This window comes from Chenopodium quinoa, unplaced genomic scaffold (genome assembly GCF_001683475.1).
Source record: "Chenopodium quinoa cultivar QQ74 unplaced genomic scaffold, ASM168347v1, whole genome shotgun sequence".
Lineage (NCBI taxonomy): Eukaryota > Viridiplantae > Streptophyta > Magnoliopsida > Caryophyllales > Amaranthaceae > Chenopodium > Chenopodium quinoa.
The window spans coordinates 1,784,703-1,807,461 of record NW_018743373.1 but is presented as its reverse complement, the minus strand read 5'-3'; the positions used below and the strand labels follow the sequence as shown (position 1 = coordinate 1,807,461).

The 22,759-nt window shown below is 34.2% G+C and overlaps 3 protein-coding genes across 3 annotated transcripts; 2 read left to right on the top strand and 1 right to left on the bottom strand.

Moving 5' to 3' along the window:
* Nucleotides 1-199: 199 nt before the first annotated feature.
* LOC110738149 (GTP-binding protein YPTM2-like) lies at nt 200-4,244 on the top strand. The gene is made up of 8 exons (XM_021918517.1): nt 200-357; nt 1,534-1,606; nt 3,015-3,062; nt 3,153-3,200; nt 3,278-3,349; nt 3,430-3,585; nt 3,688-3,791; nt 3,868-4,244. Exons 1-8 carry the CDS (start codon nt 344-346, stop codon nt 3,959-3,961), a joined length of 609 nt encoding a protein of 202 aa, XP_021774209.1. The 5' UTR covers nt 200-343; the 3' UTR covers nt 3,962-4,244.
* A 333-nt stretch (nt 4,245-4,577) lies between these two features.
* Nucleotides 4,578-7,017, bottom strand: LOC110738150 (60S ribosomal protein L28-1-like). The gene is made up of 4 exons (XM_021918518.1): nt 6,866-7,017; nt 6,603-6,760; nt 5,700-5,860; nt 4,578-4,978 (listed from the first exon to the last, which is right to left on the bottom strand). The coding sequence occupies exons 2-4, from the start codon at nt 6,748-6,750 to the stop codon at nt 4,838-4,840; spliced, it is 450 nt and encodes a 149-aa protein (XP_021774210.1). The 5' UTR covers nt 6,751-6,760; nt 6,866-7,017; the 3' UTR covers nt 4,578-4,837.
* A 3,181-nt stretch (nt 7,018-10,198) lies between these two features.
* On the top strand, nt 10,199-22,759 carry LOC110738148 (RWD domain-containing protein 1-like). The gene is made up of 11 exons (XM_021918516.1): nt 10,199-10,441; nt 10,888-10,953; nt 11,064-11,131; nt 14,172-14,205; nt 14,363-14,432; nt 15,279-15,336; nt 15,676-15,804; nt 16,736-16,827; nt 19,235-19,325; nt 21,108-21,186; nt 22,274-22,759. Exons 1-11 carry the CDS (start codon nt 10,435-10,437, stop codon nt 22,318-22,320), a joined length of 741 nt encoding a protein of 246 aa, XP_021774208.1. The 5' UTR covers nt 10,199-10,434; the 3' UTR covers nt 22,321-22,759.

Here is a 22,759-nt window from a genome sequence, read left to right as displayed (position 1 = left end):
TGTGGGTTAGTGGAGTGATACGCAGTGTTTAAGGGGGGGGGGGTGTAGGTAGTGGAAGCTACACTAGGGGGTAGGTGTTAAGAATTATCCAGCTATACATATGTGGGCTTAAATTTAGGGCTGTTGACAAAATGAAAGCCCAACAAGTAATTACGTCTACAATAATGCCAAAAATAAATAAATAAACGTGTATACCTGTCAACTGACTGAAGATTAACTTCAATCATTCAAACCAACCTTTTTTTTTGTCTCTCTCTCTTCATACGTAACCAGAGTTGAATTTACTCCAATTTCTGCTCCAAATTTTGTAATTTCTGAAGCCGAATTTCACTTTATAATTGCGATGAATCCCGAATAGTAAGCTCTTTCTATATCTCTTCATGATCAGTTTAATTAACTAGTTATTAATTATTTGATTGGATGGATTATTTAGGGTTTTGGTTTGATTAATTTGTTGAATTCGATTTCCAGAATTATTCATTTTATTACTTCAATTTTTTTTGTTGAATTTATTATTTTGTGAAAGTTTGACCCTGATCGGAGCTGAAATTTTCTTGCTTTACATAATTCTTTATTTTTAAATGGGGAAATTTTGAAACTAGAATTATTAGGTTCATAGTTTAGGGAGAAAAAATATTATTGTATGATTGGATGAAGGCAGTAGTTGTCACTAGTTGATGGGTGTTAAATGGAGTAAATTAAGATGGGAAATTTTGAAACTAGAATTATTATTTTGGATGAACTCGTATTAGAGTACCATGTGAGGACCGTGTGAGGTTTGGTTAAATGGAGTAAATTAAGATGAGGTTGGACTCGGGAACTCGTATCAGAGTACGCTTCCAAGTGTTGAACTCGGCTTTTGTATGAGTAATTTCCATGTGTTAGGTTCAAAATGAAGTATTCGTACTCATGTTGGAGTGTTGATTTGGTGTGGGTTCTTAAGATAAAAATAAAGAGTTCGAGTAAAGTAGATTTTAAAAAAAAAAAAATGCTGCCCGTAATTTGTGGTGGAAATAATTCATTGCTGAATTTGTTGCTCAATGCCATGAACTTTATGGGAATCTGTCTTTAGTTAGATCTTGTGATCCTAGGAAAATTCACAGGGGATGTTGCAATTAAGTCATTTAAGTTACGAACATAAGGGAAATGTAGACTTATTATGGAATACCGTAAGATAGGAAGTGAGACATTTAGCTGAGGACAAGGGATGTATATCTTGGAGATAGATGCACAAAAATCTTAATGTATTTGTCTGAATTAAATCATTGATATTAGAATCTACAGAAGTTATCCACCAACCAAACACAAAATAATCCAAAAAAATGTACAAGGACTATGCTAATTCTAAGATCTGCTAGGATTTTTGTGTTTGACTAGTTAGCTGCAAAAACCTACTTCCTTTCTAAAAATTAAGCTGCATTTTATGTTGTCAATCATTTGTATTCTAGTCAAGGACTCTTGAGCTACATTTGACTATATAAGTCTTCCTTGAGGTTGGCCTTTTACCATAAACTGATTGTATAAACACTGCAGTGACTATCTCTTCAAGCTCTTGCTCATTGGCGACTCTGGAGTGGGAAAATCATGTCTTTTACTCAGATTTGCGGTACGTCAGTTCATTTTTGTGCTTGTAATGTTTCAGTACAATGTTTGGATTTCATCTGGTAACAAGGAGGACCTCTGCCAGATGACTGCTATAAAAGTCAGCTTTTGATTTTCGTGGATAATGTCTTTAGTGTGAAGAAATTTGCCGTAGATTAAGCTTAAAGGTTGTCTTTTTAGCTCTCTGATACAGCATTGTAGTTATGGAAAAGGTCTGTTATGTAGCCCTTTTCTAGTAGGACTGGGTGTAGTAACTGTAAGCTACATAAGCATTCTTACAGATTTGCTAGAAGTGACGTAGGGGGGGATTGGGAAGAAGGCTGGCACTGACTTTTTACCTTTCTAGTGAACTACAGCATTTCAAGTTTCAACATCTTGCAGGTCTACTCATTCAATTCTTTTACAGGAGTACAGTCTGACGTCTCATAAGTCCATGAGGGATATTGGTTTCTTGGTCTTATAAGCCTTCACATGTACTCCGTATTTTATAAATGCCCCTTTTCTGATTTCAATCAGACGAATTAGATAATCATAGGACTTTTGGAGGTTTAGCAGTTTTGGTCTAATCATCCCAGGGATATAGCATGATAAAAGTGTTCTTTTCAGGAATTCATCACTAGGCTAAAAATTCAATTTCACTAATCTTATTCTTATAGGCTTTCTTTCTATTTCTCGACACACAGACAAAATTTTCTGTTCTTCTTTATAGTGTAACTTTTGCTTTATTTTTACATCTGTTTGAGCCTTGAGGTCAATGAATTTGCAAAGATTCTGGAATCCAAGCATCTGGCCACTAAGTGGGATGCAGAACTTGCATTGTAGAGTTGTGGCACCCGACCACTGACCCCTAAAGATATTGCTGATGTAGACGTTTGGAAGTTTCTCTTGTTGGTTTTATGACAAGCAATGAAACGATGCAATAGTACTTGAAACACATTATTGACTAGCTCTGTAAATTTCTTATTACTTTGACCTTTTCTTCTTATTTAATATCCCATAGCTAAGTTTTCTCTTTTCTACAAATGTCTAGGCAGAACTTTCTATTGATTATAAACTTTCTTCTCTGCACTGATTTGTGGTTTCCTTATTTCTTCTGAGAGAACATGTCAGAGAGTTGTATACGTTATGTAAAATAATGCCATCTAATTCTCTCTGGTCCTTTGGCATGTTGATCATAATAGCTGTTTGTGGTGTATTTTTTGCATTGTTTTGTCTGCTATGCTTCCTTCTTTCCGCAGGTTAAGAACATCAATGATAGTGAACTGTTCTGCTACCGTTGAGAAACTTGTATTTCTGCATTTAATTGCTTCATACTAATGTACCATCAGTTGTGAATTTTCCATCAGAAGCACCCCTTGAACTTCTGTGTATTTATGTTACTATGGCTGACTGCTACTTGTTTGGTAATGAAGGACGATTCGTACCTGGACAGCTACATAAGCACCATAGGAGTTGACTTTGTGAGTAATGACATTTTGTTGGTAAACTGAATTGGACACTTTCTCCTGTGAATTGATTATTATCAACTTTTTTTTTTGTTTGTGCTTTAGAAAATTCGTACAGTGGAGCAGGATAACAAGACCATAAAGCTGCAGATTGTAAGTATTTTTCAGCTTCTCTAATTGTTTCCAGCATTATATTTAGTCACCTTACATCGTTATTGTGCTTGATTTAGTGGGATACTGCTGGTCAAGAACGTTTCCGGACAATTACAAGTAGCTATTACCGTGGAGCACATGGAATCATTGTAAGCTTAAGTCGATCAACCTTGAAAAATGTTCCACCTTTTATACAGTTTTGACAGAACTTGCCCTTGTTTTCTGCTAGATTGTTTACGACATCACAGACCAAGAAAGCTTCAATAATGTGAAACAATGGCTTAGTGAAATTGATCGTTATGCAAGCAATAATGTGAACAAGCTCTTGGTGGGAAATAAAAGCGACTTAACTGCCAATCGAGCTGTTCCTTATGAAACTGCTAAGGTATGCGGATGATTTTAATGTTCAATTGATCAGTAATACAATGTACGAATGTGCAAGCTAAAAGAACAAGTTAGCTAACGATTCTTTGGAATTTTTTTCAAGGCATATGCCGATGAAATTGGTATCCCCTTCCTGGAAACCAGTGCCAAAGATGCTACCAATGTTGAGCAGGCGTTTCTGACCATGACAACAGACATAAAGAATCGGTATGTTTCGTATTAGGTTTATATTCTTCATATTAAAGTAAATTACAGGTCAATCATTCTATTTCTTCTTATGCAGAATGGCTACTCAACCTGGAGCCGGTGCAGACAAGCCTTCCGGTGTGCAAATTCGTGGCCAACCAGTCAACCAAAACTCTAGCTGTTGCTCTTAGTTGGCTACAGTCAGCATAAAGATTACACTGAGCTTATTGATTAGCAGTGTTTACTTGTACATAGAAAAGATTCTGAACTTTATATTGGTTGTTAACTAAGGGCTCCTACATAAAACAGAAAATTGTCAAAACAAAACTATGTTTAAAGATTCAAGTCACCCTTCCTGTAATTTGTGAATGCTGCATTCTTGAGATTTCTTTTACTATGTACTTGTCTATTTCCCCGTGTTTCCGTAAGGCAATAAAATTTGGGTTGAGCCCTCTAGATGAACTTCACATGTCATATTTGTGATTGCAGAAGAAAGATGAAAGTGATTACCCCTTTGTACCCAATTACATGTCATATTTAATTACAACTTATGATACTTCGTGTAGTTCTTACTGTGCGGACAGTACTAGTACAGTAATAACTTTGTTGATTAATATGGAATAGGAAGAGCACTTAATGATGCAACAAGCCAACCGAACGGTTACAGTATCATTGGATCATCAGCAAGATAAACAAACAGATCAATTAGAATCATTATTCATATACTCCCTTAGCAGTGTTAAGGTATGTCACAAGTAGCAAGATGGAAAGGAAATCAACCATCCAAATTATGGTAGTAGCAAAAAGGAAAGGAAATAAACCATCCAAATTATGGTGGATGAAATAACAACTTCCAACTTTCAATGATAATGATTGCTTCTATGTATCCATTCCACAAACACATTAGTTGTATGACAAAAACAGTTGAAACCAAGTCGTCTATTTCTCATAAATTGAAAATAATACTGTCTCACACGACAAAAACTAAGAGAAACAAAATGGGAGATTGAGTCGAAGAGTCATCCAGAACTACTACTCAAAAGTATGACAAAATTTCAACACCTAATTCACTTCCTGCCGCGGAGCTTAGGTGGCTGCCTGTTCCTCTTCTTAACACCAGACTTGGCAACTTGAAGGCTTCTGTTCACAATGCTCAACCTTGCAAGGGCAGCTTGCTTCAAGTCAGGCCTGTAGTAATTGTCGGAAACCTGCCATACACGAGCAGAAAATGTTAAGATCAAGTAGAAAAAAAAGGCTCAAAACAAATAAATGCAGATTGACAGAAATAGGATCTTAAATACTGCTACAATCATCGTAGCAGAGCAATCAACTGACTTAATACAGCTAGTATTCAAATACACCTACAAAGGGAACATCCTAGTTAACTCATAGTTTTTCAACAATGTAACAGCAGCCCAATCTCCTCAGTATCCACAAATTGAACATTAACAAATGGCCTGTGAAGAACCAACATAGGCCAACATTCATCATAATTGAGAAGAGGATAAACTACATCTTCCAGCAACTCATCCAATAATAAGAAGCTAAAGAAAGCCAGGTTTAGCTCATTATCAGACGAGGGATTAAGGTATGCATGTAATGCATCAGACTATCAGTGAAAACTTTCAGTCGAGGCCCACGAGGGGCATGAGAATTCAATGTTCCCAATCAACAAAAACAGATGGTGCTTCTACACTAAACACTGCACAAACCTCCCTATCCAAGACCGCATATAAACATAGCATTCCAACATATAAACATAGCATTTCAATTCAAGCAAACCAATGTTCTGGTAAATAAATAGCCTAGTCTTATCACTAAACTTCAATACTTGATAGTGAATTGTGATTAGTCTTAATACTCAATTTATGGGGGAACATAAGAAAATTCATTTCACGCCTTTTATAAAATAAACAAATAATCAATTACCTGGTTCTCAACAGCCTTGACCATCCTGCTGAAGTCTTTCTTCATCACAGACTTGTGTTTTAGACTACCGGGCTTGTTCTGCTTCCTGGTCTTGGTTGTAGCGAGCACAACTGAGTCTTTGCCTCCTGGTTGAACAGACACAGTCTTGGTGTTTGCAAGACCTAAGAGAACAAACACATGCTTAATTTACAATAAGCACAACCCTATCTTAAACTACGGCACTACTACATAGCCAATCTTAGTATAAAACAAAAACATGGTATAAAACACGAACGACAGTAGCACACTACACACCACATATTAAGAAGACAGTTGCTCCAAAAATGCAGGAAAGTAATGATCAATAAATGAAACGAGTAATAAAACCCGCAATTGTATGTACATATTATCAAGGCCATTCTAGCACAAACACTTCATTTTAGGAGAAATGAATTTCACAACAGCTCCTCAAATACTCATCACTTGATCAGAGCTACAAGTCAACAAATCCTACATAAATACACATCAACACCCTAAAAAGCAGCAAGCTACGCATGAAAGCCACTCAAAATGACAATTTAATACAATTCAATCAACAATAATTACAAAAATATATATACAATAATATACACCCACCTAATTAAACCATCAAAAATCCAAGATTTTCACTTTACTTGCCATCTCCAAACAATCAAACGAATCAACAAAACCCAAAAATTAAATAGAAAGATAATAAATCAAATAATAACATATAACTAAGAAAACCAAACAATCATCAAAACCAACACATTGTTAAACAAATATCAGCAAATTACAATCAACCACATGAATCATCAAAAACCCAGAAAAATACCACACAAATAAAACTGAAAACAAACTTAAATACAATTTTGATCAACTAAAAATAGTAGAAATTATTATTACCGGAATACTTGTAGGAGTGTTTGTTGAAAAGGTTGTTGTTTTCCTTGCTAAACTGAACTTTAGCAGATCCATTTCCAAATTCCTTCACCAAAAAGCAGTTGTTCTTCTTAACGATCTCCCACACCAAAGATCCTGGTACTGTCGCCATTTTTCTTCTCCTGCAAATTTTATGCAAACCCAGAAAAAATAAGTATAAAAAACTTAAATACATGATGAAGAAATCAACAAATTGAAAGCAAAATTAAAGAGAGAAAGAGGAAAACCTAAGCTCTAAAAATGGGGGTTTGAGTTGTTGAGGCTATAGGAGAGATCTCAGAAAGAAATGAAGGGGACGATAAATTAGGGTTTTATATCGTCGTTGGACTCAATAAAACCCTAGTTTTGTTGTTTGTAATTCGGGCTTTTTTGTTTGTGTTTATGGGCTGCTTTGGTTGTGTATTGAATTAAAAGCTGGGATTTGGGTTGGGCTAAGAGCTTGGTTAGATATCCGTCGTGTTCACTTAAATTTTGGTCATGCTTTTGTAATGAAACCATTTACAAGGGCGTTCGATTCGTAAAGTGATGTAGGTTTGGAATCAGGAATAGGGTTAAGGTGGTATTGGGTTAGAACTTGATACTTAGGGCTTGTTCTCATACGATTGTTTTCAGTTCAGTTCAGTTCAGCTCCTAATTTCCTTCTCTTATAAAATATTCATTTCAGTTTAATTCAGTTCAGCTCTAATAAGTTCAGTTCAGTTCAATTCAGCACATTTCAGTTAATGAGAATAGACCCTTAATACCACGTGTTAAGTTCAATTTTGAAATGGAATATCATCCCCTTAATTTCATGTATTTGATACTAAAGTGAATGGAATGAGCCACACCCCAAGGTTTAAAATTTCAAAGTGTACAAGGTATTTTCTACCTGTTAATATAATGTACGAAGTATATGTTTATTTTAGAATTTTAAAATGAGCAAAAATAGATATGAAATGAGGAAAAATATCATTCTAGGTGTACTTACTTTTATTGCGCATCTGAATGTACATATAAGGTTTTGATTATGTTAATCTTAATTTCACTTAGACTCTATTCTTGATGTAAAAAACAATTTTCCTGAAAAAATGGAATTCAATGAAATACCTTGAAAACTTTTTCCTTTGTTTAGTTTGATTGATACATATTGTCTTCCTTATAAACCTAACAAATTGTTTCCAAAAGTAATCAAATAATGTAGGCAAATGGAGGAGAAGGATCATATAAGTGTAGTAGTAAAAAGGTTAGACAAAGAATAAATGTTTACATAGCAATAGATGGAACAAGATGTGAGGAGAGAGAATCAAACAAGGTAGGAGAGAAAAGGAAAATGTTGCTTCCCTCCAAAATTTCAAAAGAAGTTTTTCGCCGCTTGTAAAATGAATTTTCAACCATAATTTCTATTTTTCCCTAAAAAAGTTTAAAATTGTTTTCTAGGAAAAGGTTTTCACCGATTCAAATAGTGCCTTATTTTAATAAAAAAAAATATTTAATAAGTTTTGAAAAGATCATATATAAGTAATTACAAGTGTAATTTTGTCTTTTGTTTAACAATTACACCGTATATGTAATCGAGTACCCAAAATCATATTCAACAATTTCGAGTTCATAAGTTTAGGATAACTTGTGATTAAAATGTGATCACCAGCCATGGAAGATAAAACTCGTGGTCAAATATTTAATTTGGTGGGTGGTTGCTTTGGTGGCGCACTTCTTGAACTAACATATGTAGCAAAAAGAATGGGGGTATAAAGAGTGATTAATTAGGGTTATTATTGTTTGACTTTGGCTCAAAGAAGTGGTAATAAAGAGTGGCAAAGAGAATGGAAATATCTAAGGGCCTATTCTCTTCAGATTATTTCCAGGTCAGTTCAGTTCTTAATTTCCTTCTCTCATAAAATATTCACTCCAGTTCAATTCAGTCCAGTTAAATTCAGTTCAGTTCAGTTCAATTCAATCAATCAGAACAGACCCTAAAAGGGTGAGCAATGTATATAATAATTTGACAAGTTAGGCTCAACACATCACCAGAGGATTAGTGTAAAAAAAATGATATGTTGACTTGATTTGCTCACCTCTATAAAATGAATAAATGTTATTATATAATATATCATTAGATTCTTCATAATGTCTAGTTTCATAATATAATTTTATTATAATCAATCCGTCAATAACTTAATACTAAAAGCGAAATCGCTGATGACACATGTATTTTTCCTTTTTTCCTTTTTTAATACTAAAAGCGAAATCCACTGGTTGAAAATTTTCCCTCCATTTTTTTTATTTTTATTTTTTATTTTTTAATCCTTCATATGAAAAGTATTTATATCATGGCCTATAATATTCACCTTACACAATTGTATTTTCCTTAAACACTCAAATGAAATATTTTTTTACTTATTTATTTTTCCTTAGGCAAGTTGGTTATAAAAATGAACAAATAAGTAATATATTATGATACTATAAATTTTTTGTAAGTATATAATTGTTAAATTTTGCGTTAATGTTATACTTTACCATACAATTATGATTTAGTATATTTTTTTTGTTTCCCTTTCAAAAAAATAAATAATCCAAGTATAATTTAGTAAAAATCGTGCATTGCATGAAACTTTAGCTAGTATTTACTAATTGACAATTAAAGATATTAATGGTCAAAGTTGCGTATCGACAAATGTGCCGGTCAAACTAATACAAATAAAAGATAACAGAGAGAGTATTATATTTTGAATCATGTGGTGAGATAGATAAGTCTCGAAAACTTTTTTTTTTAATCATAAAAAGATAAAGCGCTGCCATTCTTGAACTAACATATCAACACTAGAAAATTTGAAAAGGTTTCCATTTCCAACTTAATTGTGGATTTTGCTTGATTTTAGGTAATTTTCCTAAATTACTTCTAGTTTTATTGGCCTTGTTTCATTGTGGATTCAGCGGTGCCAAGCTCCTCAATTAAAACTTAAGCAAAGATATCCTTGTTTCATTGGCCTTTCATTACTTCATGCATTGACCCAACTTCGGTTTTATATTGCAAAAATAAAGAAAGATTAACCAAAGAGACAATGTACTTGAAACTAAAAGTTATTAATGAGGGCGGAATAAACAAAAATTAAAGTGGAGCGACACAGAGGGGAAGTAAAGTAGGAGAGCAAGGAGGTGTCAAGGAAGATTAATCCTCCACAAAATAGAGAGAACATAACGAATGTTTGATACTATACAATTTGTGAATTACCAAATGATGCATCAAATTCCATTTTATGACAATTCACTCTTTTTTTTTTCCCTACCATACTATTTCATAATCAGAAAGTACATTGATATTCGATAAGCGAGTAAAATTTCATAAGCCTTTTGCTAGAGGTATTAAAAATTGACCCAATATAACTTGACCTCATATAATTTGAAAGTAACTCGATCCAGAAATCGACCTACATGGGCACAATGATTTAGCATGACTCAAACCCAAATTGAACCTTGCTCAACTAAACTTAACGTAGTGACTCAAATTGACACCTTTTAATTGTTACTTGGCCAATATATATGCCACTTACCAGCACACCGAGTACCCAACTTTAAAACTAGTCTCAATCCCAATAATCCAATATACAATTGGGTCTTATAGATAGTAAGATGTAAAAGTTAAAACGATGCAATCAGAAGCGAACCAAACAAGTATACGAATAATAAAACAAATTTTTTTTCCCAAAAAAATATCATCATAATCTCTCATAAGCTCTTTCTTTAGGTTTCACTTCAAATTCTGGGTTTGCAACTCCAGTAGAAAAGAGCGTGTGCGAGAACAATTCAGTGAGCAGCCATGACTGGTAATATTTTTTGGATTTTCCTTTTTTTAATGAATACCCTAATTTTTATTTCATTCATTGTAACAGTATATGATTGAAGATTCGTATATTTTCTAGCAAATTTGATTCTGAATTAGAGGGCATAATAAGTTGATTCTACATATATTTGATGCAATTATATAGACAATTATTGCTTAAGCTGCTGCAAAAATTAATTTTAATTGGCAAGATTATAACAATTACTTGCATAAAAATCTTGGTAATTATACTTATTTGAAGTTCAATCTCAAATGGTGTACTCTGAGATAGTAGTGGAATTTGCAATTATCGACTCCGAATACGAAAGATTGAATTTTTAGAGATTATATGCTGTGTTTGGAAATTAGAATCATATTGGCCATTTGGCCTCAGTCTATTGGCATCACCCTTTAGAAAAAATAGTTAAATTCTATTATTTTGGGATGTAGACTATTTACAGGAGCAGGAGATGGAAATTGAAGCACTAGAAGCCATCCTTATGGATGAATTTAAAGGTCTGTGCTTTTGATGCCACTTTCTATTGCTCTTTCGGCTTTGATTATGCCGGGGCTATTGTATTCTATGTTTTAGTCATTATTTTGATTGTTTATTATGTTTGATGCAGAAATTCATTCTGGGGAAAGTGGACTAAACACTTCCAATAAATGTTATTGTATCACGATAACTCCGCAGGTATGTGAATGTGTTGTTAATTTAATTTAATATATAGTTTTATCTTGATGTGAGCTGAAGCTGGCTGTTGGCTTCGATTTGTATGGTGTACTGTCTATATTAGAATTGTTCTTCTGTACAATATTTCCCCTTTGTTGGGTTTCTTGAAATGGGCTTAGTGAGGACAAACAAATAATGTGCTTATGTAATTATGTTCGATCTATTGTTTGCTTATTTTTGTAATGTTTAAATTCTATGCTAGTTGAACTTTTTTTTTAAGTTAATTTTGCTCTAGGGTGGCACAAGCAATTCGAGAATTGTTTTGGCCTTTGGGAAGTTTGGGTGCCTCTTAATGGTGGATGCTTCTTAGTGATGGATGCCTTTGTAGCACTGTTACTCCGACACCTTCCTTGGCCATGGGTGTCGCGTGTCTTGACTATGACTAACATGCCCTCTTCTTAATGGGGAGTGTCTCGACTAATATTTAGGCTATGCATCTCTGAGACTCGGCCCTTGATAAGGGGAATTTTAAATGCTACAACCATTTTAAGTACCCAAAATTTTTGATGAAATAACAGTACATGAGGTATGCAATGAACTTGGGATGTCGACAATAAATGAGCGGGTATGGAAACAAGATATTTGTCAGACTTAGCCAAATGTACACAGATCTTCCTTGATATTTGTTTTGGCAGTCTAAGAACCACTGTAAACATTTCATCTTGATATTAAAAATCATCAGTGTCTTCTTGAATAAAACATATCCTGGATCTAACCATCAATTTGCAAGGAAATAGTATGGAATTTTGTGGCTGTACTTGTTGAAGAAAGGTGATCCATTTTTGGTATTGTTGGTGAGTGTTTGGTCACAGTGAATACAGTTGAACTTTGTTCCTATGATATTTTTTCCTAGAGTCCAATACTTGCTTTTCATAGTTAATACCCTGGCTTTTCAATTATCTTGTTCCTTATAATTTAGTAATCGTTCCACCCCTAAGAATGAAACCCTTTTGGTTGAGGATATCTTTCGTCCAAAGAGAATTTTTCTGTAGTATGTCTCTAAAACCATTTCCTTCTGTATGGGTTTTTAGGTTAGGCAAAGAGTTTTTCAAGGTGATAAGCCTCATCCATTGCATCCAATGAGTACCTTATCATTGTAATTATTACCTCCCCCCCCCCCCCCCCCCCGCGCGCGCGATAGAATGCTCTCCAAGAATATCAGTCTACTTCCTTGGAACCGTTTCCTCCCTATGCTGACTTCTCAATGATAGGGTGGGGTCAGCTGTTATTTTGGCAGTTTGGATTCTACTGGTAAGAGATGCAATAAGTGGAGTTCACATTATTGCTATTTTACAGCTTTGGAGTTTATCATGGAAGTGTAAACGAGTATGCTAATTATTTCCTTATGTTAATATGTTTGGTGTATGGATCTTCCACCTCCAATTGCACCTATAAATAGTTACTACTACTATTATGGAATCTACTGGTGAATTGGTGACTTTGTGTTTAGTAATTTATTCTCATGGGTGCCTGTGAAGTGTAAATTCATAGATATGTTGAGATGGACGCCTTGTAGACAGACAGTCCCATCTTCTACATTCGAGTTTATGCATCAATCTGCTAGGAACTGACATCATTACAGCTCTAACAATGGCAGAAATTAGGGAAGAAAAATGCTGATAATATTGATAATATGTAAATTACAGCTAATTGAACGATAATTCTACTTTCAAGAGGTGGATGCTCTCCTAATATGAGCTTTCAAGAGGCTCACTCTTTCCCAATAACAAACCCCACAATCTTCAACATATCCTTATTCCTCCTAATGATGCCTGTTTATAGAAAAATTCTCCTAACAAACCTCTAGCTTATTCCCCAAGTTACTACTAATAGACTATGACTAACACACCCTCTTCTTAATATTGATTTCTTGCACAATCTTAGAATAGAGCTATTAAGTGAAAAGGATGAATTTAAGCTTATTCTCCAAGTTACTACTAATAGACTATGACTAACACGCCCTCTTCTTAATATTGATTCCTTGCAAAATCTTAGAATAGAGCTATTAAGTGAAAAGGATGAATTTAAGCTTAAGCAATTATTAATTTAGTTCACCTTATTTTTCTCCCAGCCACTCAAGCACAGTGTTACCTAGGATATAAATGACGGCTTAATTTACGCCTAATCCCCCTATGTATTACCACTGATTATCTAGGCTCAACTTCATTGTCAATTAATCACAGGGGTTACACTTGTTTAAGTATTTAACCAGACACCTTTTTGAGTTTTGCATGATCTAAATCAATTACTCATGCTGTTCAATATTGAATGCTTAGGTTTTTGCTTTTTTCATTGTAATTGGAGGAGTACAATACTTTGATTATTGATGTTAGTTAGCTATGCTTATATAGTTACTTATTTATTTATTTGTAATTGTATATAGCTTAGAAATTTGGCTTTTGTTGCACTAGCATACAGTTCAATTACATAGTCTTAGATTGGAAGAAAACACTTAATTATATGGTGAATCTTGTTACCATTATAGTTTATACGAATAGTATCTATGGCCATTATGGGCAATTAATGGTAAGGAATCACAGTCCTCTACAACAAGAAGTTTCAATAATGACTGTCTTGGCTGGTATCCTAAGCGACTTCATGTTTCCGTTTGCAAAATATAAGTGTACCAAAAGTATTACGTCATATCTTTCTGAACTAAGGGTCTGCTGAGCTAAGCTGAGCTGAAGAGGCCCCAAGTCAGTGATGGCATCATTGGCATGTCAAAGTCAAGGATGTTCAACATGGACGAATTTCCTTTTCTAACTCCCACTCTCTTGTCCCTATTTTTTGTTACTTCTGTTGCTAGTGTAATGTTATTACTTAGACCTAATATTGCTCATCCCAAAAATTCATCACCACTAGGACAATGTCCGTCTGTCCCTTCCTGAGTATCTAAGCGTTTTTAATTAATTTGGGTGGCCATGTGCATTTTACCTAACTGGAACAATTTCCAAGTTTAGAATTGTTATAGATACTGCAACTAATTATTGTTATGCTACAGGATGATGAAGGAGATGAACCGGTGTCAATGCCAGGTCTACTATCTTATCTTTTCTATTTCTTAGCATATTGAGACTTTTTTACTTCAATTGGATCCATTCATTGATCATGGACAATTCTGTCTACTGTCTTTTGTTGATTCACTTCCTTTATTATGTTGATGATTTAGCTGTGGTGAAACTTTTTTTGCAGTTCAACTAGCATTGATTTTCTCACACACAGAAAAATATCCAGATGAACCTCCACTGCTTAATGTCAGAAGGTCAGCTCTGTAACTTCATTGTGTGGTCTACACAAGTAATTAAATATATTTTGTAAAATGTTGTGAAGCTAATTAGTCGTCACTGTGTTGGTTGGATCAAAGGCTTGCTTCTGAAATCTCTGGATACTCACTAGATTTGTTAATTCGATTATTTCATAAGAAATGCTCCTCATTCTAGTTGCCTCTGGTTCCTATATATTATGTAAATGATAGCTCTAATACTGAAGTCTGAATCAATAATTGAAAACTGATTTTATATCATTGAGGAAGGATGGTCAAGGATATGTACTACGAATTATTTATTATAATTTTCATCTCTGCCTGTTCTTCCTCCTACTATAACTAAAAAGATAGGTGAAAGACTGAGAGTAGTTGCAATTGTTTGTGATGGTCCACAGAATCACACTGCTGAGAAATAAGCACAAGTTCACAGTTTTTAATGCTATCAAACTAGCCATATTTGCTTTCTAAACCCTTCTCTTTTGGATCTGTCAACTTTATCTTATTGTTCCATAGCTTATAGTTTTCATGACAGGGTATCTAGTATTCTTGTTGTATAAGTGTATAATCTGTATAAATCATTCCCTTAGATCATATGTCCGTGAACGTTCTTTCTAAAATATTTGTCATTTTTTTTTTTAAAATTTTTTTTTTAAGTGTAACATGCTGTACTGTAGAGCAGTAGTTCTCCAAACAGCCTTCTTAAATAGGAAATTAGTATATATTTTCACAGCCCTGCATTGGGCCATATGGTCAGTGTGTACTGTGAAAGTGTGCTTGTTTTTAGAATAGGATGTTATGCACTTTAATGTCCAGTATAGTCTAATTAGTGTGTGCAATTTGCAGTATACGGGGTATACCTACTGAAGATCTCAGAACTTTGAAAGAAAATCTCGAAAAAGAGGTAAGCTACTGTGCAGTTAATTACTAACCCATATTGCCCTCGTTACGGAAAATTCTTCAACACTTTATCTTTTCAAGCTTGCTAATGTAAAAATTTGACCATCAATATCTTTCTAATATGTTATTAAAAGTTGATATTCCGAATATACATATTGAGATCCACATGAATATATTTTTCCTTGTGTAAATTACAAGCAATTGCCAAATTGGAGCTTTTGAATAAAAGTAATGCCAAAAGTTAAAAGTGCTAAAACTTTCAAAAAAATTTATGCTAATGTTGTTATGAAGTATATGTGTTAATTTTCATGGGTACGTTTCTTTACCTTTTGTTTTACAACAGGCATCCGAGAACCTTGGGATGGCTATGGTGTATACACTAGTTTCATCTGCCCAAGAATGGCTGAGTGGAAGATTTGGTCAAGATAGTTTGGATGATGGCGCTGCTGATGATGAACAGGAAAAAGATGAAGTATGGTGTTTTTTTCCCTTGATTTTTTACCTATTGCTGCCTTTGGATGTCCATTTTTACTCTCCAATCCTTATCTTTAGAGTTTTAATGCTGAGATTGTAATGGAAATTTTGAGACTGCTGGGAACGGAAAATACTTCTTTCAGGGAAGCTCTATCTTCTTTTCTTATTTGACAAGGGATTGCTATGAACTGACATAGCTAGGCAAGTGGGGAGAGTTAATTGGAAGAAAGTGAAGATTAAGGGAAGAAGAAGAAGATATCGTAATTGGATCAGGGAAAACAAGCAGTAATTATAGATAGGTACAACTATACAAGATTTTGAGAGGCTTGTTCTCTCCCAAATACAAAGTAAAACTAAAGGAAGCTCTCTGGAACATATAACATACCTTTTCTCTCTCTGATCTTAATCCTAAACTGTAAATTCTCAATTCTGTAGGAGAAATAAGTATTGACCCAAAAATTTCTTTTTACCAGAGCCTCAGATTTATCACGTTAACTGCAGTGCGCTGATATATTTCTAGAATCTGAAACACTCTATAACTGTGACATTTGTCTTATGAGAAGTGCTTGGAGTAATAGAACATTCATTTTTCCCCCATACACCCCCCCTCCAAAAAAAAAAAAAACCGAATATAAATGTGTTTTTTTCCCCCCTGGTTTCACTGGCCTTTTCTCACAGTGGATATGGAATCCTGTCATTAGAGCATTATATGTTTGTTTTAAGCTCAAACTTTATGTTTGAAAACTAGCAAGATTTCTGTTGTTATATGCATTAGGATCTTATAAGCAATAGAATCTCCGATATTGAAAGATTTAAGCCTATGAGAAATACAGCAAGATTATCAATTATTGTTATGATTCAATTTTATTTACTTTATCCGCTGTTACTGCTTGCACCTGTTAATAGACATCTTTATATTTTGTCATTAGGTTATAGTTCCACATGGAGAACCTGTCACTGTTGAAACTTTCTTGGCATGGAGAGAAAGATTTGAAGCAGAAATTGCACTAGAGCGAGCCAAGTGAGTTCTTATCAATTTGCATTGTTTTGCATTTCTCTAATTAATTTGCCTCTCATCACTGATACTAACAACCTTTAATTGTGACTTTGTGAGACTGAATTATCTTTGTAACCTTTTCCTTAAAGCAATGGACCTTTGTAGCTATTGTGCCCTTCAGATCGAAGGGTTTGGTTTGACTTTTGAAAATCTTAGAGATGGAGGTTTTGTTAAGGTTCAAGAGAATGGGCAATGGTTAAGTTAGTGGTTGGTAGTGTTGATGGGAAGCGGATTTGTGAGACTCTTTTAATCTTGTATAACTGGGTCGCATCAATTTTTTGTGGAGGTTTGGAGGATTTATTTTTGGTTGTGTCAAGATTGAATCAGATTTAAATGACAGGTTTTGGAGATTTGATATTAGGCAAGGGGTAAGTCAGCATGGTTTTTGTTGGAGGTGTATGTTTGATAGTTATCTGGAGTTTAAGATAATGCTTATTGAGGAAGTTGGTTAAGTGACAAGGCTGTGACGGGTTCATGGGTAAGGCGGTAGGTAGTGCATGAGTTTTTCCAGGAGTTATGTAATTTGAGGTTGAGCCTTTGGGTAGCATGGCTCAGAGATTGGTGGGCTATACAGAGGCATCAGTGAAAGAAGAAAATGGTAAGGATTGTTGAGTTATGAACATTGTGGTTACTGGTTAATATGGAAGTAGAGGTGCGTAATGGTAATCTTCATATGGAGGCTTCCCCTATCAATGTGATGCTAGCGAGAGAAGTGAGAGGATAGAATTATGTTTGTATTTAGTTTTCTTTAGTGGGTCTAAAAGTTTTATTTTGAAGATATATCAAGGATTCAAGTGCTAATTTGGTGCTAGTGAGAAAGTGAGAGGATACAACTATGACAGTATTTAGTTCTCTAGCAGATCTGGAATATTTAATGAAGAGAAATGTGATAGTTCCTTTGCTGAGATACAGACATGGACTTAATTTAAGCATGTGTTTTTTTTGACATTTATGGCAATGATTTGTAGGGAGTAAGGGATTGATTCCAGCTAGATTAGTGTTGATGTCTTGCTATTGGATGATCCAAGAGAATCTCATCTCTCTGATTTTTTTTTTTTTTTTTTTTTTGAAAAAAGGAAGTTCAAATCTTTAATGAGGTGGAGGACTGGAGGTTGCCTTTTCAGTGAACGTCTGTAGTGTAAATTGGAAAGTTATTGTATCTGAAGAAATTGTTGTTGCTGTGATTTATAGTGATGCGGTAGGAAGTAGTTTTTCATCCAGTGGGTAATCTTCTTCGCCCTTTTTTTTTTTTTGAGGAGTCTTAATATTGATCTGCACTGTAAAGATTTCTTTAACCATATGGAAAATCTCCTTGAGAAAATGTATATGTGCCTTTTGCAATCGATGATTATAGATTCAAGATCCATGTCTTGGGTTTGAAGTTAGAATTCTGGAAGAAAGTCAGAAAAATCTGAAAATTGGGCATTTTTCACTAGGGTGAGGTCCTTAGAGATGCTTCATTGATTAGGTCTTCATGTTCTGTATCCTCTCTTCTTTGTATGTTTTGAGGATTACTTTTACTTTTTATTTTCTTGTAATATTTACTTTTCATTGTATCTTTCCAGTATTGACTTGGTTGGAAGGAGTTAGGAAGGATATGAATCATATGGATTTGAGTAAGAATGAGGTATTTGATCGTAAAGGATGAGGGAGGAAGATTTTTGTGGATGACTATACGGAATAATCACTTTTGGTTCATGTAGCCGACCCCAATTATGGGATTAAGGCTTTGATTGATGATATCAAACCTATGGTATAAAGCAGCATATGTTACTTTTTATTAGAATCTTGTTGAATCTTGAGTTTAGCTAATTAAAAGACGGTACCTATGAGTACAACTTTTCCTTGATAAACTGATCTGTTCTTTTTTTTTGAAACCTTAAACTGATCTGTTCTGATTGCATCTTTTTTAGTTTTTTTAAAAGGCTCACTATTTTAGCTGGCGAGGTTCAGCTAAAAGAACTAAGCTCATGGGGCTTTTAATTTCAGTTGCTTTTTATGATCGAAGATAAGTCTGCATTTGGAACATAGCTTACCAATCCCTGCCTTGATAGATTAGGTCATGATTGATATTTTTGTTTGAGAGTTTTGATGTATGTTTGGCTTCCCAGTATGCTTAATTGCTTGGTGCCCCTTTTAAAGTTAGCTTGTTAGGATTTTATTGATCTTTCCCCAACCTCATTTTTTAACCCCCACCCTGTCACCCCCTACCAAAATTTTCTGGTTAATATGTTTCTTCATCACAAAAGGCTTGATGTGACATTTTTCATCATTATATAATTGAATGATTTAACACTGAATCTGAAAGTCTGATGTCAACTCCCCTTTCAGCTTTTGTTCCTGATACTGATTGATTTTCTTTTGCTTTAAGATTAATGCCAGATTCTGCACTTACAACAACTAAGGAAAAGAAGCTCAGTGGAAGGCAGTGGTTTGAAAGTGGACGAGCAGTTGCTGCAGCGGTATTTATTTCCTGCTGGCCATATGTTTATTTATTATTTATTTATTATTTTTCCCTTCCTCAGGCTATTATTCCTCTCATTTTATATGTACATTACTTAAATCTTCTGATGGACAAGAAGAGACGTGCAATTAAAACTAAGGAAATGAGGGAGTTAATAGAAATTATTCCCTCCGTCCTAAAAAGTTTTTCCCATTTGGGATTTGGCCACTCTTCATAATCAAAGAAAATCCTCTAAATTATTTCCAACATATATGAAAAAGCAGGAAAACAAACATGTGGGATCTTGTTTGATCCGTCTCACTAAATACTTATAAAAATGAAGTTTTGTTATTTTTTGCTTACATTTATCTAAATAATACTTCCTCCGTTTTTTTTAAATGACACCGTTTGACTTTTACACTATTCACAGAACATGCTTTGACTCGCTTTTGTGGTTTATAGATACAATAAAACATGTTCACGTGGGATCTTGTTTGAATCGTTTCAATGTATATTTTATTAATATCCACTTTTTATAATTTTACAATGTTGCTAATAGAGATATTAATCGTTAAAAACATGCGTTGGCAAGCGTGATAATAGAAAGGTGTCAACTAAAAAAACAGAGGAAGTAGTAGGGATAAAAAATGTGCATTGGGAAACATGCCTAAAGGAAAAGGAATGAACTTTTAAGAAGAAAGGGAATATGTCCTTTTTTTTTTTTACTTTTTGGGTAGGATATAAAAGTTTAAGAGATTTGGGAACTATCAAATAGATTAAGTGGACTGAAGGTAAAGGTGGGTATAAAATGAGATTTTTCATTACCATAAAAGAAAAGAATGTGCTGTAGGAAAGAACTTGAAGAAAGAAACTTTGGCAGAAAGGGGGAAGAACTTAAAGAGACGGAGAGAGTTTTTGATATGGACTTTTTGATCTAATGCCTCTGTGGTGTTCCTAGTTACAAAGCTATGAATTTAGGTAAATTTGCAATTTGCAATTTGCAATTTAAGAGCCTTCGAAACTAAGTCTCTTTAATTTTTTGAAGGCAATAATATTTCATGGGAAAGAACTAAGCCTTAGAGGTAACCATATATGGGATGGGATGGGATATAGAGTGGTTTCTAATATGAAATTAGCTGTACTATTGCTTATACTTCATTTGAAAGTTGATAGTCGTGTACTCTTGTTTGAAATTCGCCGTAAGCTAGGTTGGTCTTAGGGATTTCTTTTTCCTTAAATGTTTTTTTAAAAGGAAGGTTGTGAGGACAGACTTTGTGTATATTGTAGTTCATTGGCTATTGTTTAGTTGAAATATGCTGACTTTTGATAAACTTGGTTAATGTTTGGTGATGCTAACTTTTTAAGACTATGATGAAAGACTTACATTTTAAAATCTGGTGTAGGAAAAAAAAAGCCCCGACTAATTTCCCTACCTTGATTAAAACTAGGTCAAGATAGGCTCAACTTTCTAAGACTATGATGTAAGACTTGCATATTTAGATCTGGTATAGATTAAAAGAAAAAAAAAAAAAAAACTCGACTAATTTCCCTTTCCTGATTAAAACTAGGTTAAGATAGGCTGAACTTTAACCTATTGTAATCTAAACCCCCAAAACATTGTTTTCACCTACCTTCACCTCGACCAAAAATTTATTGCCAATGAAGAACTTTGATCTGCGCACCTATTTTTTTTTTTTTGAGAGAACTTTGATCTGTTCACCTTGGTGTGCAACAGAAAAACTATATTGTCCCCTTTATTTATTTATTTATTTTTAATTGTGAGCACCTTATTGTTCTGCAGAGAGGTGCATTGACAAGTAAGGAGGATTCTGAAGAAGAATATGAAGAAGACATTGACTTCGATGATGATGACTTCGAAGGTAAGACTAATTTCATATACTCAGTGTGTGTGTGTGTGTGTGTGTGTGAAATGGTTATTTTTCTTATTTCCTTCATGGCTACAGATTTATTGTGTATCCGTAGCTGTAAATATCATTTAGGAGAACAAAGGCAAAATGACTCAAATAAGCATGTGAACTACTAATCTACTAATTTCACAATAAACCACTCAATTTGTGGTCCCAACCTGTTGTATTAATAACTTACGTGCCCAAGGAAGCATGTGAACTATTCCAAAATGGAGGGAGTAGTCGATAATCTCGATATAGAGTGGAAGTCCGGTATGAGGAAGGAAGATTATGCAAATAACTGCACCTACTCCATTACAAGTGACGACATGAGTATGTGAGAAGTCTAAACATTACAACTCATACCCCCTTCCCTAATGAGCAGGTTTGATGGGCGTCCATTCATCATCACCATTTCCATTCCTTTATTTACGAAGGATATTCCTCCAAATCAGAGAGTTATCTTCTAGAAAACCTAAAGAAAATCACTTTAAATACTATGTTGTAGACATCTTAATTTTGTGCAAGTATGGTGGTGGACCCCTTGATGTGTTATATAACAGATTCACAGGCTTTCTAGGAAGCTAAGTAGACCTTTGACCTTAGCTTATGAGTAAAGAAATTAAAAGTGGTGCATAAGCTTTGTCTAGATTCATTTAAGCTTTTCCTTTAGCTTTTAGATGCATAGTTTAATAGGTTAGTTATCGATATAATATTTGAATCAGCTAAATCCTTCGCATTTTAAACAGGAAGTTCTATGTTTGAAATTTAGTACATCCTTTTATTTAAATGCAAAGGGGGTCATTAGAGTTAGAAGGTCTTGAGCAGGCTTCATTTGGTGGGATAGCATGTATTGCCACTGAGTTTTAATAATAGAATTAGTAGTACAAATATCCCTGAATAGTACTTCATTTACGTAGCAGAGAATGTACTCAGACGGTTATTTTATGGTATTATGGGAAATCCTTTTATTCCCCTCAAAATGGCACAAGTAATATTTTGTGTTTCCTTTTTCTGAATTTAATATAATATTGAAGGAAATATCTTTCTGCATTACCAGATGATGAAGAAGAAGACATGCTTGAGCATTATTTGGCTGAGAAATGAGATTTACAATTATCCTCAAATATGTTTGCCAATGGTTTTTGGTAATAGAGCTATATTTATGCTCCTTTGGTCAACATACTAGGCTAGTCAGAAACTATTTGATGTCATGTCTGCACTCTGATTGTCAAGAAATATAGGAGGCTACCGCTGTGGTTTGCCATTTTTGTCATCTGGAACGGTAAGGTTATAATCAGTTCCATTTCTTTTGTACAAGTAAACTTTTCGTTACTCAATTACGTGAACCAGTAGTTGCGCTATTGGCGTATTTACCATATAGGAGACACCTTATTTTTCTTGTAATGCACTTTATTGTACCCATAGTATTTTGCATTGAGTCTTTGGCATTGAGTCGTCCAGCATTCGAAAAATGTATCTCTGCCAAATAGACAGCAGTTGAAAGTTCAGGTAATAGATTTCCAGAATGGATGAAAAATTAATA

Coding starts and splice junctions, on each gene's coding strand:
- LOC110738148 (XM_021918516.1), top strand. Junction 15,337..15,675: donor AAGAAAATCTCGAAAAAGAG/GTAAGCTACTGT, acceptor GTTTTACAACAG/GCATCCGAGAACCTTGGGAT. Junction 16,828..19,234: donor ATTGCACTAGAGCGAGCCAA/GTGAGTTCTTAT, acceptor TTTTGCTTTAAG/ATTAATGCCAGATTCTGCAC.
- LOC110738150 (XM_021918518.1), bottom strand. CDS start 6,750: ATGGCGACAGTACCAGGATCTTTGGTGTGGGAGATCGTTAAGAAGAAC. Junction 5,861..6,602: donor ACACTCCTACAAGTATTCCG/GTAATAATAATT, acceptor TTGTTCTCTTAG/GTCTTGCAAACACCAAGACT. Junction 4,979..5,699: donor TCAAGGCTGTTGAGAACCAG/GTAATTGATTAT, acceptor CGTGTATGGCAG/GTTTCCGACAATTACTACAG.
- LOC110738149 (XM_021918517.1), top strand. Junction 3,350..3,429: donor GTGGAGCACATGGAATCATT/GTAAGCTTAAGT, acceptor GTTTTCTGCTAG/ATTGTTTACGACATCACAGA. Junction 3,792..3,867: donor ACAACAGACATAAAGAATCG/GTATGTTTCGTA, acceptor CTTCTTATGCAG/AATGGCTACTCAACCTGGAG.